General features: G+C 36.5%; 1 protein-coding gene across 6 annotated transcripts in view; it reads left to right on the top strand.

The window, feature by feature from the left end:
* LOC112046671 (neural-cadherin) overlaps positions 1 to 21,624 on the top strand; it is a 448,660-nt gene that overhangs the window by 54,021 nt on the left and 373,015 nt on the right. For 4 of the 6 annotated variants that reach the window (XM_052891243.1, XM_052891244.1, XM_052891239.1 and 1 more), the window contains exons 3-10: positions 7,456 to 7,467; positions 10,179 to 10,480; positions 10,890 to 11,026; positions 13,222 to 13,438; positions 14,071 to 14,239; positions 15,033 to 15,883; positions 15,991 to 16,182; positions 17,709 to 17,899. In XM_052891243.1, the coding sequence (XP_052747203.1) occupies positions 7,456 to 7,467; positions 10,179 to 10,480; positions 10,890 to 11,026; positions 13,222 to 13,438; positions 14,071 to 14,239; positions 15,033 to 15,883; positions 15,991 to 16,182; positions 17,709 to 17,899 (2,071 nt within the window). Of the gene's footprint in view, positions 1 to 7,455; positions 7,468 to 10,178; positions 10,481 to 10,889; positions 11,027 to 13,221; positions 13,439 to 14,070; positions 14,240 to 15,032; positions 15,884 to 15,990; positions 16,183 to 17,708; positions 17,900 to 18,000; positions 18,192 to 21,624 lie in introns of all 6 variants that reach the window. The other 2 variants (XM_052891241.1, XM_052891245.1) reach the window with 2 other exon arrangements.

Raw genomic sequence — 21,624 nt, 5'->3', positions numbered from 1 at the left:
ACAATTTCGAGAAATTGCCACTTATTTTTTATCTTAACATCTTTTTATATCAGATAACTGTTCTTAAATAATTAATTAATGATCACTGCCCAAAACCCAAATAACGTTCCTGGCTGACTTCATTTTGTTTATAATGTAATTTTATTAACATTAAACGTTGTAAGAGAATATAAGTCATTAACTGTTAGGCACCACGTTAACGATCAAATATGTTTTACAAACTTGATTGTGAGACTCGACTTTTTCATTAAGCGATGTTTCAACGCTTCAAAGTCGCAGACGATCTATGTGTTTGGCAAACATGTTTGATGGTTTACAGGATCCTTAACAATCAAATGCTTTCTGCTAAGATACTCGTATTGCACCGTCTAACCAAAGTAATAGAAAGCAATTTTACAGAATGCTAACGGTGTGTAAATATGGTCTGGGATATTTCAGGCGTGCTAACACGACGTCAAATATGACAAATGTCCTTTCAAAATGCGGTAGAATTGGGTAACAAATTATATTCTATCCGAGTGGTGCAGGTATTCAGATTTTCAGGATTTATTACTCTCGGAATTGGAGGGACGCCGCTCAAATGCTACTTAGTTTGTGCAGAACTGCAAAAACTTTTCCCATAGATATGGATGAACGCGTTGTAAATTTAGGAGTATGTAGAGTTAGTTATGTTTCACTAGTGTGTTCGTTTTTGAATACTATGTCTTTGTGTTACGAAATTCAGATAATGCATATTTCAATATCAAATATTGAATAGAAGAAGGCGTTGTATTATACACATTGAATAATTGATAGAAACACTTTGATATTCTCCGCGAAAAACCGTTGCTGCTTGGATTCGTTGATAAAACTCCTATATTTCAATCACTATAATGTTTATTGTAAATGTTATATTTTATGTGGCATTACTGCTTCGATTCGTCAGTTTTAGCGGTATAAATATTTTATTTATTCGCTCATCTATTTATTTGTCCTTTTTTAAAAACACTACTAAACAATTATAAAAAAAAATCAACCCTCCCACTGCGGGACATCTGAGTGCCCAAGCAACCGGTGGTTAGGGCTTCAGAGATACGCGCCGTCTCAAGAATAACTGCACTCTGTATCCGACCCTTGATCCAGCAGTTAAGCGAAAGCTTCTTAAGGTGTTGGTCGAAACTTTTTACTATAAGACCATTGATTGAAACATATGTTATCAGTTATTGTGATTGATTTCTATGCCATTTCATGTAAAGTCAATAGATTAGTCATTATCATCAGCACTATAAGCAGTGGCGTAGTTTGCCCTGTATCAAAATAAGTTGAGGAGCCCCAATGGATGAGCGGCAAATCCCGAAAATCTCTTAAGTTTTTGATTTATCCTTAACTGTAACACCACAAAGTAAAATTGGTACCGAAATGTTTGTTGTGACATACTACTTCTTTTTGATGGAGTGTAGGAACATTGAAATAAACAAAGAAAATAGGTTAATTTCTAATTTTCAAATTTAGTAAATTTTTTAGGCTTAACCCGAGATAAAAAAGTGAAAAGTATTTTCTGAAGTGAAACTCTACGCAGTAGGTATTTTATGTTTTATACGCGAAGCACCAGATTAAGTGAGATTGTGGATTAAATTTTACTAATTTTTGATTTCACACGTAGATACGGGATACGGGGCTTGTAGTTCGGGGGCCCCGCATCATTGATACCGCTGATACGGCGGTAGCTACGCCCATGATTATGAGCCTTCAACCGCCCACTAAATGGCTAAGCCTCCTTCGTTATAAAAGATGGGATAAGAAACTTAGACCCACCACGCTGTTCCAATCCTGGTTAGCGGGATTAGGGTCAACAACATAATGTTTACTCTTGTACAGTTAAACAGTTAAAAACATAATATTAATAACCAACCTAGTTAAACGAGCTCTAATTCAGAGTGTGATACGTATTGTGAATGAATCCGTGAGCAAGCACAACTACAAGCTTGATCATGAATTTCAGTCAAGGTCATACGTAGCTTGTACACGGAAGAATTAGTTGGTACCTACGTATTTTAATACCTGAAGCTACGATTCGTAGCATAACATACCCGCGTAGCTATTACTCTTATCTGCTTCTCCAATAGCGAAAAATTACTGCGACTATTGAGTATGTAATAAAATTAATAGGATTCCACAATGTATAATAAATATAATGAATACGTTTAAAAAGAAACTGAAAGCTTGACTTATCTATAGCTATAACGAATTCCTAGAAAATTAAACTTTATTCTAAAATGAAGTTTTTTTTTATAATTTAATTTATGTAGATAATGTAAAAATAAATTTATAATTATAACTAGCGGACGCCCGCGACTTCGTCCGCGTGGAAATCAATGTAAGCTTTCAACCCATATTTCATCACTTTAGGGGTTGATTTTCAAAAATTCTTGAATCACATTATGTTTCGTATTTTTTTCATGATTTATGAACAAATTTTTCTTATTTGTTTGTTGGTAAACAGTACTCATCAAGAAAGGCTGTAGTATAGTGACTTCTACACGCTGCTAATCTAAATAACATTTCGTAGCGTTCAGTATTTAATATTTAAAAACATTAAATTGCCAAATGAGATCTACAGGTCTATTGGCACTTTTTGAAAACTATCAAGTTAACGAATAGACTATTAGAGAAACTTTGCATTTTGTGTAGAATATCTACGGAGTTATTTTCAGATCCAGTAAGTTTCCTTATTGTACTCCTATAGATTTGTTTAGTAAAATACTTTCTTGCAATTGAAATGGGGCAGATAAACCTTTTGAAATGAAAGAAATGATATATGTAGAAGTATTAATATATTTTTGACGGCCTTCGTGGCGCAGTAGTATGCGCCACGTTGATTTACAAGACGGAGAACCTGGGTTCTCTTAATGTGTCCAGGTCTGGCTGTTGGAAGTTTCAGCCGTGGCTAGTTACCACCCTACTGGCAAAAACATACCGGCACGTGATAAAGCGTTCCGGTACGAAAAAGCGTGGATTTTGATCCTCCTCTTAACAAGTTAGCCCTCTTCCATCTTAGATTGTATCACCACTTAGCATCAGGTGAGATTGTAGTCAAGGGCTAAGTTGTAAAGAATATGAAAAAACTCGTAATGTAGCGTCGATTTACTTCTCGTTTCAAAAATAAGTGCATCATACTTGTAGGTCTCACGTTAATAGAGTTATCCAGTTCATTGTACTCAGGATATTATTACGTATAACAAGATTATTTTATGTAACAAAGCAATACCGCAGTGCGTCCTGTTAAATGGTGACTAACCCTTAAGCCACTCACCATCCGATAAGCCCACATGCCTACAGCAACACACGATCAGTTTTATTGGCTGCCACGCCGTTAGCGCTGCAGGCATGTGAGGTTACTTGATCGTCAGTCGCTGACATTATACGTTGATGGTATAGGTTATTAATAAAACGATTCATCTAGTTATTCGCTGGCACTGCGGACTTGGCTGCTTCTGGCCTCAACTTATCGAAGTTTCCCCGCTTCATTGTCGGCCGCAGAGGGCTACGTATAATACTTGTATACATCTACTCGTATAACTTCATATCGAACGTGTTACAACTAGGTTATTCATGTCTCATACGTGAGCGTTGAACACGTTCCACCTCTAAGTTCGGATGGTATGGAATAATTTAATGCTGTAGGACATTTTACATGGAAGTAACTATTCAAAAAGATGAAAATTTATGCGACTTTGTTTGCATATAATTTAAAATTTCCCTAGCTGTTCAAATACGCTGTCCTTTGTCTATGTCTATCTTCATGTCATTCAGGTCATCATATAAGTATTATATTGCTGCAAAATGTTTAGTTATAGTTAGGTATCTAAAACTTAAAATTACTTCTTTATGTCCTTCCTTAAATCATGACATAACTTGACATTTCAAAAGTGATTGATCTAATTGAGAAAGACGTCTAATGTAAGCGTAGAATAGCTTCGGGCGCTATTTGTATTACCGATTCTAATGTAATGATATTTATGAAATGTTAACCTTCAATACAGCAGACCAAACGTATAGGCTCAAGTACAAACACAATAGTTCGTAGCTGTTTCTACGAAAATGAATGCAAGTTCAGATTCATTCGTCATGGCCGTCCCGTAAGCCACGAGGAGAACACGCGGCTGGTAGTGTACGCATGCGCAGTGAGTCTGAACTCAAGGAGGGAGGAAAGTTTGTAGGGGTGCACCACCACCCCCAGCTTCACCTTACCAGACCGTACCCCACAGGATCATTTTAAAACCTGCCTGTATTTCACGGAATTCAAGTGTCATTTGCGACTCTGTTCTCTAGACAATCAAAATTGAATTTATGATTCGGAGCGAAAACGAAAATTTAATTGAATTCAAAAATCTCTGAACGGAAATCGACTGGCAGTTAATTCTTTTTAATAGTAAAGGTGATATCGTTGGGATTAACGGCAATGATGTAGATATTGATAATAGTAGAGCGATACCAGAGTTCACGGTAAAATTGATCATTGTTTGATCTTGATAATTTGTTTGGAATTGGAAAATTTTAATAAAATAATGCTATCCTTTTGTTACGAACTAGGGTTCGAAGATTTGGATTTAAACACCTGGTGACTCGTATGAGACGTATACTCCGTAACACCTCATTATGTTTAGGGCAAAACAATCAGATAAATACTGAATGGAGGCTCATTATATTATGTTTATAATATTTGGACATTCTTGTTGCTTAGGTAATTAGGTAAGTATTATTTGTTTTTAGTATATAAACGGAAAACAGGCAAGTTTTCGTAAAAGTTTTAGGGAGTACTAACAGTCTGAAGTTAGTTCTGAGGCAGATAGACGTTAACTGGGCTATGTACTCAAATGGTTATTGCACCTAAATTACGTAATACTTCGCTGGAGGCTGTTAATGTTCTATCTAGAGTATATTACCCACAAAGTAATCACAACAATTCTAAAATCGTTCGTTTTACGTAGGCTTAGTTTGAAATGTCAGATTTGATTATTTATAAAAATTACCACAGTTCGGACCGCACGTTCGTAGTAATTAGTAACAGTAATTAGTTATAATATCACATTACCACTGCTTGGAAGTTGTCAGGGGTGGTTTATAGATTAAACAGTTTTTATCTCGGCTACGCGAGATATTATCAATAGGGGTTGGCGCCAGGCCAACACGGGGAAGAGTATTGGAGGCTTGTAGTCTGCTTCTGTGGCGTGAAGAGTTATCTACCAGACGGCAGTGGCGTAAATATCTATTTACTGCAGTTATTAAGTGCAGTACAATAAACCTGTCTGTATTATGTTATCGTAGTATAAACGCATTAATTAAATTAATTTAGGTACATCAGTACAATATAAACTATAACAATATAGCAAGATTTTTTTTTTATAAATATACATAGTAATAATTTCTTAACCTAGAGGCTTACTTAGTTAAAAATAGATACAACATAACAGAAAAGCGACAGATAGCGATAATATATGTAAGTAGGTATGCAAAACAAAACGAAAATAGGAATGCAATCATTAATTTTAATAACTATCTATGTTAATTAAGAAAGTTAAATACTATCAATAAAATTTTCTTTTGATAATCTTTATCTAATTTATATAATAGTAATAATAGTGACAGTAATGAAAAATAACCTTTAATAGAAAGAAAGTAAAAAAATCATTTAAAAATTGTGCCAAGCCTTAACACTATTGTAGTGCCTGATACCCAGATCAAGTCAAAAACAAAAAGTAATCTAAGCATTAGAACACCACTATGCCATATTTGGCACAACCTTGAAAAAGGATCCAGCTCAGCATTGTGCTGCAAAAATACAATATATCAAACAATTCTTCTCACGTTATCTCTTGTTTGGCAGATATGCTGACCACGTTGTGGTACTTTTAATTCATCCGCAGATCACGTTTTATATAAGTATGTAATCGAAAGATTTGCGGAGACCGACGCCCGAAATAAATCGATCATTTCAAAATATTTACACTGTATTATCGTAGTAAAAACAAGCACAAATGTACATTAGGTTGAAATCTTGGCTCGAATCCAGATAGTAGTGTCTTAATGTACGTACCTACCTATGCGACTCTGTTGTTTTGTCAACTAGGATTGTTTTTTAAAATATATACCAATATAAAATGGGTACATTGGATAAAAACTGCCAAGAATTCAATTCTTCGTTTTGCTTTTCAAGAAGTATTGAACATTTTTAGCAAGGAATGCTCTTTCTTATCGGGAAGAAATACTTGTAGGTAATAGCTATGTACTTTCTGCAATGTAAAGTTTTCCTGTCTTGTCTTGACTCTGTTTTGGGTATGATGTGTGACATTGCAATTTTTAGGAGCTCTAGTCAAACTTCTAGTCCTTGCCGAATGGTGTGTGGCTGCGCAGTATGCAAAAATATATCGCGGCGTGGTCTACTAAGTTGCGCAGATCGACTTAGTTAAAATTTAGAGCGGCCTAGAAGTTTGGAGTGGACTTACCTACAATAACATCTGTTCTTCAGGTTGATGAGCGTAAGACTTGTTGGTTTTGCCACTTAACATTGGGTCTGCTTGTTACGTGAGTTATTCGCGATAAATTTGCGAGTATCAGTCAGGAAACCAAATCAAATCAGGAGCTTTTCGATTTAGTTCCTTCTTCACCCTTCTACCAAAGAACTGCCAGGCATCGCAGGGATTGCATTCATACGTAGTTCATGTCCCTTGGACTCGTTCGAAGCGTTTCGGCTCTTCGTTCCTGCTAGGCTATTCTGTAACGAAACTTTGTATAACACGCAAGTGCGAATTTCGATTTCACCTTTCTCATTCTATAGTATCGTGTTAGACAGAGAGAGTAATTCGCACACGAGAAACTCGCACTTGCGAGACAAAACATCGTTACAGAATAGCCGTGCAGATCCGCACTGTGAAGTTATGGAATGCCCTTCGAGCTTCCTTTTTCCCTACCACCTACAACATGGGTATCAAGTCAAGAGTGAATAGAGATCTTCTAGGCAAGCGCGTTCCACCATAGGCTGCATCAAGTCAAGCATGATTGCAACCAAGCGCTCGCCTATATAATGTAAAAAATAATCTGTGTGATGTATTCTTTTTATCAGATTTTCCATGTTTACTCCTTATGGTCGTTTGTCTGTGAAATAACACCCTGCAACTGAACCCAGTAAATAGGAATAGGATTACAGCAAACGTCGGATTTATTACGGATATAACTAAATCCCGTAGGACGAGGGATACCAAATGTTACAGCCCCTGACAAAAACAGACATGTTTGTGACTTTTGGGTTGGGTTCATTCTTGACACAAATATTATTTAAATCCTTGTATTAACTTGTGGCAATTTCTCTGGTTTGACCTCAATACTAATAATATTAAATTAATTAATGTATCACAATTGATAGCAACTGGTAGAAACTAATTTATTAACTTGTTTTGTTTCATGCTTAACCTAAAGTGGCGCTCAAATGTAAGTATAACTTTATGTGTTTCCTGAAAGTATTTATGTGTATTTGTATAGCAGCTGTTTTCAATAATATATGTATTTGTAATTGTTCTGTAAGTTCCAGCACTTTACATAATAGTAGCTAGAACTCACAGGCAATTTGTTATTAAATTGTAATATTCGACAGTGTACCTACCATGGGTAAGGTATATAAAAACATTTGTCTATAGATAATTGAAAACGGCTGTTAAGTAACGTGTATTCTATTTATTTACTTATACTTCATTGCAATAAAAACAGTTACAAAAAATATTGAAAACATAGTAAGCATGGTCAAAGACGGTCTTATTGCTTTAAATATTCGCCAGACTGCCTGGTATACCTTGTATTTATAAATAACTGACGCCGCGCGATTTTACCCGCGTGGTTTTCGTTCCCGTAGGAATACGGGGTTAAAATATTAGCCAATAGTTTACATCGATAAATGGGTTATCTAATACTGAAATAATATTTTAAATCGGACCACTAGTTCCTGAGATTAGCGCGTTCAAGCAAAATTCTTCAGCATTATAATATTAGTATAGATATGCAAATAGAGTGTAGAAATATTTTACTTGTAAATGAGTGCAGTACAGTCGACATAACATCAACGTCTTATGAAAAGACATTCTGTATCTGATGCCCTTAGGCACCCTTATTAGCAAGACAAAGAATAATTCCGTCTTTGATATGCCAGCGATACGATACTTTACAGTGTGTTTCATATTTCAACTATAAATAGTTTGTTATTATAATATTTTACTTAAAGATTTCTTATTTCAATGGACAATAACTCTAATAGAATTTAAACGTTCTTATTGTGTAATAGTCCTTTTTATCCAACTGCCTAACCAGCTATGTATGTACAATTGTCTTAAGCTTAATCTAAAGCTTCATCCTCCTGCCGCAATCTCATACAATGACTGTGATGGTGTGGTAACTTGTGCCCTATGTAGCACTTTTAAGGTCAAAATAGGGTACACTACTCACTGGAAAGCACACCAGAGAACTATCCACCCTTACCCAGACTTGAGGAGTCAGAAGCGTCGCTATAGCCGAAATCGGCATTGAGACATCATCACAAAATGTGACTAATTACTCATTGTACAAACTTATGTAATTTGTTTCATTCTTTGGCTCTCTACAGCTTAGTGACCTTATGATGGATTTTACTCAGTAGCGGGAAAGATAAAGGGTGTATTATTTCCCGAATTTTCCTTTACATTTCATTTAGGTGGGTTTTTGATTTATTATTTTATCCAGCTTAAGAACTGCGTCTTTGCGGCATGAGACCTTCACACAAACTTTCATACCCTAGGGATTATAATATTTTCAAAAATTCTTCCTTAGCTGTGTTAGCGTACTAATTTAGCTGTACGTTGATTCTTATAACCATTCATATGTATAGGTATATATGTATTTTGTTTACAAATAAATCCTGCAATACGTACTTAATTATGCTAATATCGTGTTTACCTTTGTATTGTTCTTCTTGATTCATTCAAAGAAACAGTTCTGTTCAAAGTTCATTAGTAGGTATCATTGCCACAACGCTGATGTTTTTATCGATAATTGAATCTCACTTAACGAGCTTTATTTACTGGAGTCGACGGAAAGCATATACCTGATGCGATCGGAAAACTCCCTTTGAAATTCAGCACCTTTGTGCCCATTTAGAAAAGTAATAAGAGAGGAAAAGCTCAGTTCAAAGTCGTGAATTCATAAGCTTCTCATTTTCTTTTATTAAAACAAAACATATGCGACATAATGTGGTTATCGTAAAATCTCGTGCATATAAAATTAAAATTAGAAAGAAAAATTCTGCTCACGTTAAACGTACATTTTATAAAGAGATTTTTTTGTGCTCACAGTAATGATTCTCAGGAAGGCTTGTAGCAAAGTAAGAGTTTAATTACGAACTAGGACACGCGAGGGCGGGCATTTGGCCCGAGATAAGCGGGAGCACAGCAAATGCCCCGGATCGTGTTCCACTGTATTATTGCATGTGGATGAATGTTGGTCCTGATTCACGTACAACTAAAAGGTTTACAACTTAAGTGGTGGACGTGGAATTTTTGTTCTTTGTTACGACAGATACCAGTTACAAATATTTCTGTTCTATATCAACTGATTCCATTGTAGTAAAAGTCAATTAGACCGTTCCGGTAGATCAAGTTCATTAACTCCACTAAATATTTGGTATAATTAAATGTAAATTTTCCGGAAGGCTATAATCTAGAATTCGCTGTTAGCGAAACTCTTAGCTTGTACTGGAACCAAAGTTTGTTAACTTTATATACGTATTAAAAACAACGTCAAAACGCATTTGCCTTTTTTTCAATCGATTATCGCAAAATTTTCACGTTGTCAGTGACACAAAAAATACTCTTATACATACTTTAAGGTGTACTTACGTCAAAACATAAAGTATTGATCCCGAGGGGATTCGTGGCAATAGCTAATAGGGGTAATATATCATTGTAATAATAATTTACTTCCTCTCATTTATTTATTAATTGTCCATTTTTTTATTTTTCGCAATGTTATTATTTTATATATAATACAAAATTATATTATATATTTTACGACATGGATGTAAATGAAACTCTGTTTACGTACGTAATGCCTCTCTTCCCTACTGACACAAGAAGCGTCAACTAGATTTTTTTTTATAATCAGACTTATAAAAATTTCAGATACCGACAATCAACGAGTGATCATCCACGTGAAGGACGTAAACGACGAGCCTCCATACTTCATCAACCGTCCTCTGCCGATGCAGACGGTGGTGCAACTCAACGCGGCTCCCAACACCCCAGTCTTTACTCTCCAGGCCCGAGACCCGGACACAGACCACAACATACACTACTTCATCGTCAGAGACAGAACCGGTGGACGTTTCGAGGTGGACGAGCGTTCTGGCGTTGTCCGAACAAGGGGGACGGATCCTTTCCAATTGGATATGGAGTACGTGCTCTACGTTAAGGCCGAAGACCAGGTAATAATTTAAATAATTAATTATTACTATTTATTGTCTTGACTTATCAAGTTAGTCAGACCATTTAATTTTAATGATTTTGTTATTATGGCAGAAGACTACCCGCATCCGCACTCAGAAATATATCAATAAACTTTAAAATTTCGATTCTACGTTTTATATAAGTGAATATTTTTTTTGAGCCAATAAATCTCATAAATCACAATATATTTCATGTAGAAATATAGATATCAAGCGTGGCTGCCGTCTCTATTCTCCTTTTGAGCAAATAAAAAAATACATTCAAAACGATTTTGTGAATCTAAATCTTCAGTAATGTGTAATGACGGTGCCGGGTAATTTACGCAGCAGCCAGCGTCGAAATATAGGTATTATCTTTTGTATTAACATATTGTTATTCACTTTTCAGAGTGGACGAGTAGACGAGAGAAGATTCCAGTCGACACCTGAAGAAAGGCTTAGCATAGTCGGCGGGAAACGAGCCCCACAGTTCTATCTCCCTAGCTATGAGGCGGAGATAGCTGAAAACCAGAAGAAAGATTCCGAGTAAGTTGTTTTAGTCTGTATTTAAAATAAATGAAAACAACAAACCTAACCATTTCTTATGCTCAGTGATGACCAGATTTTTCGTCACTTTATAACACCTGAAGCTTCACTAGCCTGCTACCACTAGTGCTATCAATGGTACTCCAACGCAATTATAGAGTTGAACTGTTGCGGCTTCGGAAGGAATGTTTCAAGGGTTCCTTCAATTGATGTAACTTTTTTAATATCACACGAAAGCTGCTTGGCAACCTCTACCTAGAAAACTGGGTTAAAGTTCAATCTTTACGGGTAGAGAACCCGTACGAACGAGGAGTTCCATCAAATAAAGGCGAATCTTTAATGGTGTTTTACATCGGTTTGTTACGAAGAATTGAAGCATGACGATTGGAACAAGATTTCTCTGTTTGGATCTGGACCCTTGAAACGTGCTACTTTTGCATAACCACTACGGTTACTTTAACCTGATGGTTTACGGTAACTAGAGGTATGGCCAACCGATTAACCGTTTAGGTACAATTCTGCGAAGAAAACAGTCACATCAGATTAAATAAACAGTGGATCTTTTAAGTAAGCGTGGCACAACATTGTCGCTTAACATCAGGTGACATTGCAGTCTAGCGCAATGAAAAATAATGTTGTAACTGATATACCAAATAACTTCGTGAATGAAATAGGTACGAGTACTTGGTATATTGGCAGGAGTTAGAATTGAGTTACAGCGCCCTAAATAATCAGATGTGATAAACGAACGTAGGCACCATCTCTTTCAACGACCTCGTAAATTTATTCAGCGAATTATTGAGTGACTCAAACAATTGGCTTCGCTGGGAACGGAAAGTGTGTGCCGTATCAATTTGCATGTTTAAACACTTTTACGTTACGTGCATATTATTTGCCATGTTTTTTTTTTTTACTTACGTTGGTAATTGTAATGATCTAGTCCTCTAATAAGAATATTATGTAATCAAATTAAAAGGACCTAACCTTGAACTGGTTTTCTCTAATCTGTTAGAAAAACTACTGTTTTTTTAGTAGGGTCAAAGCAATTTAATTGTTAGCCTGTTTTAATAGCCTACTATTAGGGCCTCTTTCTCTAAAAGAGCGTAAGAAGGGAGGATAGAGCTTACTCGCTTACCAAAACTGCTCCAAAACGGGCATAATGACAGGAACTTACGCCTAACCTAAGCATTTTTTACTCTCCGAGGCACAGCCATCGAACCCAGCACCTCACGTTCGGAAGCCACATAGGCAATAGACCTTAGATCCGTTAGTTTGCAGCACGTTTAGCACCATGGGCAGTAAAAAATATCGAAATCTTACCCAAAATAATTTAATAATAAAAAATAAATTTTTCACTGCCAACATCTCTAAACGCGCTGCAGACTTGACGGTATACTTTACTGTGTGTGACTGACATTGCAAGAGTGAAGCAACGAAATTATAAATTGGCTAATGATGATGACGAGTTTAAAGTTACCTATTGTACCTAGAAGTAGCGAGTTTATTTCTCCTTTAAATTCACCCTTCATCTATAAAATATCAATTTTGTTTAACAAATGTCGGAAGTCGGTTTGGCTTTAGTTGTAGTGGTTACGTATACAGACAGACGCATTTGTTGTTGAAACTGCAGGTGCGTTAGAAAATCTGAAACATGCTTTCTTCATACACCCATGCTACAACATACAGTTCAGGTGATTTATGTTCTGTGTTTATACACTCTAAGACAAAGGTGTTGGTGCTGTCAAGTTACAACTACACCCAAAGGTGTGAAATCGTCTTCTAAAATTTCAACAACTTTTTTAAAATTTACTAGCGGACGCCCGCCGTCCGCGTGAAATTTAGTTTTTCACAAATCTCTCGGGTACCATGGATTTGTGTTGTCCAGAGTAAAATCTATTTCCATTCCAAATTTCAGCCAAATCGGTTTAAAATTGACAAAGTTTCATACAAACTTTCATCCCCTATTTTATCCCCTTGGGGGTAGAATTGATCAAAATCCATGACAAATTTCAGCCCGATCCGTCCAGTGGTTTAGGCTGTGCGTTGATAGATCACTATGTCAGTCAGTCACCTTTGAGTTTTATATATTTAGATTGGACCTTAGTCAAAGGATTGGGCTGATAGGTAAACAAGGAAGCATCGACTTGTGTCATGTATTTTCATTGTTATTGAGCAAATCTATTGTATCATTTCAGCATTATATCTGTGAAGGCGAAATCGTTCGCTGACCGCGAGATCCGGTACACTCTGAAAGCCCAAGGTCAAGGTGCTGGCACGTTTAACATTGGACCTACATCGGGAATAGTGAAGTTGGCAAAGGAGCTGGACTTTGAAGATTTGCGGCAACCACATGTTTACTCCCTGGTAGTAACCGCTACTGAAGATTCTGGAGGCTTCTCTACGTCAGTTGAAGTAAGCTAATTCTTATTTATAGCTGTAAAGCTTTATCCGAAATTATCATGATACATACATATATAATATACATAGTCAAAAGTATCATGATATTTGGTTAGCATGTAGTTGATAGACACAGGGCAGCACTGTGTAAGACCAGCACTTCCCATGTTCCAGGGCATGTGAAGAACTCAGTGTTATTCTGCGGTTTGTAAAGGAGTTTTTGGATACAATGGGTACGGTGACAGTCGCCTGTATGACGTTCATAATACGTGCTATTGTCGTGAATTGCGGCAAACTTTCAAGAGTGAAACGAACTGTCACCCGTACCATCCTACATGATACAGACTAGTGGCTCATGTTATAAATTGCACAGTGATACATAATTGCCTGTAGGTGGACTGTGGGTGCCTGTTTATCAGCCGATGGACATGCACTGTTGGATGTAGGCCTGTTGCAAGGACTTTCAATCAACATTGTTTTAGCCGCCTGTATCCATCCCTGTAACCTGCTTGATGTGGTCGGTCGCAAACAACACTGAGCTTTCCGGTGTGTGGTAGACATTGCAGCACCTTGAAACCCCAACATCCTTCAGAATTAGATGACTATATATTATGCAGATATTTACGATCCAATATTTCTCATTTCAGTTAACAATTCGAGTGACGGACGTGAACGATAACGCGCCAAAGTTCGAGCTTCCAGACTACCAAGCTCACAACGTCGACGAGGATATCCCACTGGGCACCAGTATCCTCAAGGTTAAGGCTATGGATGCAGACTCCGGGAAAAACGCCGAAATTGAATATTTGGTTTCAGGTAATAAAATAATAATGATTGTACATATTTAAAACATAAACACATTATAGGACTTAGAATAATTACGTAATGTGTTCAGGAGAAGGGGTCGAGCTGAATCTCTTCCTTGAATGCCCAGCTTTTGTTTTCCCACCCACCTGCAATATTATCTTCAAGTTAATAGGCAATCTCTTAGGCAAGCATGTTTTACCACAGGCTGCTTTATCGCTTACCATCAGGCGTTATTGTACCCAAGCGCTAGCTTATTCCATATTACTTAAAAACCTCACCAGATATTTGGAGATTGGGGGGGACTCTAAACTAGGGATGATGACAAGGTTGATGAGACATTCGAATAAATGCGGATGATGACCAACTACTAATCCATAAAGAACGAAGAATGTCTGGAATTTTATCTTGTTTATATAAAATTTCAAAATCAATTAAATATTTTTATACGTGATTAGATGAAAATTCAAACATTTTTAAATTCCTTACATTCATAAAAGTGACATTTTTCATTGAACAAAATATAAACATAAACGCACAAATAACATAATATTAGTAATTTACTTTGAACGCTCATCTGATCATAAATTAACAAAGTTACACCAAAGGTCACCAAATCTTCTAAAATGCCAAACGTAATCAATGTATGTCTTGGCTAAATAACATTAATAATGGCCTTGATATTCTAAAAATATTTGGCTAAATATTTGGCTAAAAATATCCTTTTCAATAGGATGACGAAGTATCCTAAAGAGTTGTGTCAGATGATTTTAATGAATTTTAATGAGACACTTCTATTTTTCAGATGACCACTTCAGTGTGGATTCCAACGGCATCATCACGAATAATAAGCAGTTAGACGCCGACAATAATAACGCTTATTACGAGTTCGTTGTCACTGCCAAAGACAAAGGTGAGCCAGCCAAAACAGGTACCGCTACAGTCAGAATATACACAAAAAACAAGAACGACGAAGAACCGAAATTCTCTCAGCAAGTATACACACCAAATGTTGATGAAAACGCTGGTCCGAATACATTGGTGACAACGGTTGTCGCATCTGACAAAGACGGTGATAATGTCCGATTTGGTTTTGTGGGTGGAGGCACCAGTTCGGGGCAGTTCGTTATCGAGGAAATAACAGGTGTAATTAGATTGCATAATAAACTTATTTCATTGGATAGAGACAAATATGAACTAAACGTAACTGCGATGGATGATGGAGCATGTTGCGTTAATGGAGATGCCACTATACACACTTCTACAGCTGTCGTAGTCGTTTTTATAACCGATGTAAATGATAACAAACCAATATTTAAAGACTGCCCTACGTATTTTCCGAAAGTTGAAGAAGGAGCTCCAAATGGGAGTCCTGTCATAAAAGTACACGCGACAGATGAAGATAAAGGTGTAAACGGACAGGTTAAATATTCCATAGTGCAGCAACCTAACCAGAAAGGCACGAAGTTTACAGTGGATGAAGAAACAGGAGAAGTTTCGACTAATAAAGTATTCGATAGAGAAGGCGATGACGGAAAATTTGTCTCAGTTACTGTAAAAGCAACTGATCAAGGAGAGCCGTCATTAGAGGGAGTATGTTCCTTTACAGTTGAAATCACCGATGTAAATGATAATCCTCCACTGTTTGATAGACAAGTAAGTGACTCTGTAAATAGTAGAGTAGTATAAATGTGCATGTTTAAAATACAAAGCATGCCAATATTCGTCCTATAAAACTATAATAACGTCCATATATCTTACAGAAATATGTGGAGAATGTAAAGCAAGATGCCAGTATTGGCACTAACATACTAAGAGTGTCGGCATCTGACGAAGATGCCGACAATAACGGTGCCATAGTTTATACATTAAGCGCCCCCTACAATCCTGCTGATATCGAATACTTTGAGATCCAACCTGAATCAGGCTGGATCGTTTTAAAGAAACCTCTAGACGTAAGTATACTTTTCGACAAATACACACAATCACAAGAGTGAAATCTGGCAAGAGCGATGAGTGAAAGGGATCAACTATACTATGAAGTTTGGTGGATGAGTGCTACCTACAGGCCTTAGGATTCAATTGGCACCTACTTTAAGTTTGTTTATTGTAAATAGTTCTAAATTATACGCTGCTGTAAATTGCTGTGGAGGGGCGGGCTCAATCCTGGCTGTGAGGAGTAGTTGTCCATCGAACGGGCGGGCGGCGTCGGGCGCCGGCGCTTGTTCTTCTTCAGCACGATTACTTTCTGTTGCCGCCAGCGCCGGCTCAGCACTCAATCTTCGTTAAGATTTATTTCCGCAGCACCGTCTTGCATTGACTATCTTGCCGATAAATACAACCTGTGTACATTACCTATGACCGAAGTGATACTGCTGTAAATATTTCACTGTTGAGAAGTATGTTTAGTTCTAAAACATGTACAGTTTCCGTAACAGCACTTCTGTATATTTCGCACTGACTAGTTTTAAAGTTTATTTTATTGTAATTTCATCGGTTGATTTGAGAAGCTTACGCTTTTAAATATACCTATCAGTATTATATGTATGTACATGTTTTGTTACTAACCTCTGATATTATTTTGCGGAGCGCGAGGCTCCCGGGCGGTTCGAGTCCGGCCCAGCGACGTTCCGGCTGCCGCAGACGACTACTCATGCTACATGATTCATTATTAGTTTAATCACCATAATTATGAATTTTTTACAGGATGCCAGTACTTATATTCGATTTTATTAAAATAGTTAATAACTGAGATGGTCAGATTGCCCGTGAGGCAATTTGGCCATCTGGCCAGTTGTGACATTATTCCTTCTGTGAAAGGGGCAACGTTCTCAAACCAAATTGTACAGTAACCCGTAACGTCCATCGTTTGTAATATATTCATTACAATGAGTGTCGTTTATTTGTAGTATTTACGAGGTCACTAAAAACTTCTTACGACAACCTGACCTTTCCGCCATGTCTTGTATGCAGAGCTGCATGCATTTGCCTGCTTTTTGTTAATTTACTTTAATTTTTAAAATTAGTTTAGTTGATTTATTGTAAAAAGTATAAATAATGTACAGTTTATCTTTTTCCCTATTGTACAGACCGGAAATGTATAATACCGAAAACGTATTATTTCCAATTTATTTTCTTGCACCCTTTACATCAGCTACGATGAGTAAAGTACTGTGCGATGCGCGAATGGTGCCTCTGTGGATGCGGACGTCGTGAGTGGCTTTCTGTTTACTAGTGAACAGCTCTCAGTAATACTCTTCTATTGTTTTAGTTTGGCTTCGTGAATGTGTGCGCGACGAGTGAGAGTCTATACTGTTCAAGTTACCACCGATTCATAACAGATTCATGAAAGTGGTCTATATAATTCGATTTATTTTTTAATTGTTTTAATTATTTATTAGCAATGAGTACTTATATGTTTATATTTGAGTTGTGTTATGTTTTGTTTGTCCCCGCTCACCTCTGACCCGTGTATCTGTAGCGGGACAGGTACCGCCTGCGCGTGCGCGCCTCCGACAGAGGCGACCCGCCCTCCTCCGCAGACGTGGACGTTGAATTAGACGTGGTAGACAGGAACAATAAGCCTCCCATCTGGGACATGACCACGTATGGCCCCGTTCACATCAAAGAGAATGTCACAGTGGGTACCGTAGTGACCAGTGTGAAAGCCAGGTTGGTATAAGGCGCTGCGGGCTCCCGGGCCCGCCGCACCTCCTCCTTAACACTACTAACGACGTGGTTTTGTCTTTTTCCATCGACTCTTTCCCCGCTAGCGAGAAACGTACAAGTTGGAGGCTATGGCTCAAGACAAGGGCTTCCCGCCCTTGTCCCGAACCGTGGAGGTCCAGATAGACGTAGTGGATCGCGCGAACAATCCCCCCGTGTGGGACCACACGGTGTACGGCCCGATCTACATTCGAGAGAATTTGCCCGTGGGTGCCAAAGTGGTGTCCGTTAAAGCAAGGTGCGTGTGTAACTGTTCGGCACGGGCACCGCACGCAGCCCCCTGCACGCAGTGTGCGGCGCCGCGGCCTCTTCTGCTGCGTGCGTACTGCTCGTCACCGGCGCTTGACCCGCCGCGTCCGAGATACAAAACGAATGCTGCCAGTGACGACCGGTAGGCACGCAACCACGGAAGAGCGCCGCGAGCGTCTTCAACCATCGTTATTATTTGCCTCTCACATGGTGGTATCAGTACGAAGTATTGTTTATGTCCGTGAACTGCAATAGCATTGCCACGTACACGTGCGGACTTTTGAGAATCACATGCGTGCATTTAGTGGGCTCACTGCTTACGTGGAATGGGATCACAGGGTTATATAAATAAATTGTTATTTACACAAAAATATTTACATAAGTATCCTATAGTTTTTATCTTTGATGTTATCTTAGATTCGTCAATATTTTTGAGTAAATAATGAAATTTTATTGTTAACGAAGAAATGGTAGGTATTTTTTTTTAATAAAACTCTGTGTCCATTATATTTTGCATGTAGGCTGAGGCATTAATGCATTATGAATCGTTCTCAAATTTCTGACTTCAAATTGGAAGTGTTAGATTATTTTAACTACGATATTATGTGTAAGCATGATATAAACGTTCAGTAGAAGATATTGTAGGTGTTTCATTTTTACTTTATTTGTTTCTAGTGCTTGAATTGAAGAAGTTTAGAAAGATAGAGGATTATAGAAGTCCTACACTTAGGAATCTTAAGTACATGCATCAAATAGTGTAGGGTAATTTTTACTCTACAATCGTATTGAAATTTAAGATTAGTAGTTATAAACAGTACAGTAAACAGAGTAAAGTATGATAAGAGTAGGTACAAGACTTAACAATGGCATCCCCATGACTAGGTTTGAATATACTGATTATTATGAGACATTCAGGTAAATAAGGTCAATATTAAGTAATTCATTTGTAATAAACATAGGTTGACTGGATGTTTGCAAAATAAATAAGATTATAAAATTTCAAAATCTACTAAAATCTTTTATCGTAATTGTATGAAAATTTATACAATATATTTAGCTTCCTTACATTAAACGTGACATTTTTCAATAAGTGAACTATAAAAATAAACGTTTGAACGACCATACAAATCTAACGATCAGCGTTCAACGACGTCATTAATACGTGCCATTTTGTATGGAGTGTTTTTTAGATATCCCTGGCAGTGCCGCGAATTTGACCCTTTAAATCTGTGTAACTCCGAAAGTAATGATCGCAGATATCCTGTTACTTTACTACAATTTAAAAAACTGTCATCATCCTTATAATGTAAGACAGAAAATAGGGTCAAGGTTCAAAAATTATTGAAAAAAATATATCATAGTAAAATCGATTCATTATTATGTACCTACTGACGGTCGATCTATAGTTAAAATTAGAATATTATAACAGCCTATGTCTGCTTTGCTTTGTTATTCATTTGATTCAAATTATGTCGTATTTTTTTTAATAATATTGTCTTAAAATAATATATTAACAGGTTCAATTTGATTTTGATTTCTCTGGCGTTCAATTTGATGTTGCTTATTATGATTATTTTACGAAAGCTTAATTTAATATTGGTCAATTATTAATGTGCTACTGAGAAATTCAGTACGATTGGAATAGAAAAAAAGAATAAGTACGCTTTGACCAAAAAAAGCTTGTTAAGTTTGATTAGGTTTCAGTTATTAAAGCGAACAATAATAATTAATTTTATGATGTTATTGGTTTAATTAAACGGTAAGTAGTAAAAAAAAATTGTTGTAAGTAAAATAGTATGGAAATATATACTCAGAGGCACAATTATCCGCTTGCTTTAATATGACGCGAGTATATCAAAGTGGGCGGATAATTGTGCCTCTGAGTATATGTATGTGCATCACAAAGCAACGGGCCACATGTTGCATCACCTGTCGCGTGCAGTTTTGGTCGATGGTTCACGTCTCTATTGTCTATCTGTTCGTCCTAAATCACACATTTCATACTTACATGATTATGGAAAGAGGAAACCATACTAACTCACCTATTTTTAACCTACATCACATTTATTATTATGTTAGTAAACTATTAAATCTTGGCAGTATTGATGTAATATGTAACTTATTAGATATGCTGTATTTTCTATTAACATTTCAGTTTTAAGGTTTAATTTTCAACAATTAATTATAGTGTCAAGGTTTGATAAATTATTAATAGATACATTGTTTAATATTTTATACTATTGATATTTATAAAATAGCCTATATCGCGTACTATTTTGGGTTTATTTAAATTAATTTTTGTCGACGTCCGTAATTAAGCAGAGACCATAATTAAAATCGCGTGATATTCAGTTTATCACAAATTCTGCAGGAATTTTGGATTTTCCAGAATAATAATAGCATATATGTTTATCGCTGTATCAAAATTCATCTTAATCGATTCAGCAATTTAGCCGTGAAAAGGACAGTCGTAATTAACAGACAGACTTTTGGATTAATAATTTAAAGTATGGGCTGTTTGTTTTGTTTAATTGCCATTTTTAATTGTTTTGATAATTACTTTCAGTATAGACGCTCAATTTGTAATCTTAAATAACTTTAATGTACGATATTAAGATTTTAATAATAAATTTATTATTCCGTTTAAAATAAACAGGCTATCATTGGGTTTAATAAAGAAACGAGAGGCATTAAGGTATTGAAGTTAAAAAATTAAACTGTGTTTACTTCCACATCATTTTTGAAACGCATATTCGTCACTGAATGTTCTAGTAGTAATTATTTTCATTTATTTTTATATCATTGATAATGAAGACATTAGTATCAATTCAATTCTCTTGATTCTCGTCTGCACAAGCGTAACTAGGTAGAGTGCAATTGGAATTCACCCTTTACGAGTAGAGATTTTGGAGATGCCGCTTGGTTTTAGAATGGTTAACTACTGAAATAGGTAGGTATATAAATATTAACCTCTACCACTAAAAACATTGTCAAATTATACTCAAAAAAGAACTACCAATTTAATTACTTTTAATTAATTACTTGTAAAGAATAAACACAAAAAAAATTGTTTTATTTTTTGTGTAGTTATTCTATTTCAGAGGGCCTAGTGGCAGTTTGATACTGTTACTATCGCGTTAACGTAAACACGAATTTCCAAGGAATTGAAAAAGCACCATCTAGTGGCACTACTGCACAACTGTTTCAATTCGATATAAATTCGCGTTTACGTCAACGCGATAGTAACAGTATGAAAATATTGAAAACTCCCACTAGGCACACAGGAACATGGTTATGGGCTTGGATGTAGTAGGAAGAAGACCGCACAAACGCGTTTCTGTGTGTTAACTAAACGAACGTCAGCACAGCAGAAAAACATTTGTAAATTATTTAGAGTAATGCATAGGGAAGCGTGTGACATC

The sequence above is a fragment of the Bicyclus anynana genome, chromosome 3 (assembly GCF_947172395.1).
Source record: "Bicyclus anynana chromosome 3, ilBicAnyn1.1, whole genome shotgun sequence".
In the NCBI taxonomy this organism is placed as follows: Eukaryota; Metazoa; Arthropoda; class Insecta; order Lepidoptera; family Nymphalidae; genus Bicyclus; species Bicyclus anynana.
The sequence above is the reverse complement of the archived record's forward strand: the minus strand, read 5'-3'. Positions and strand labels throughout refer to the sequence as shown.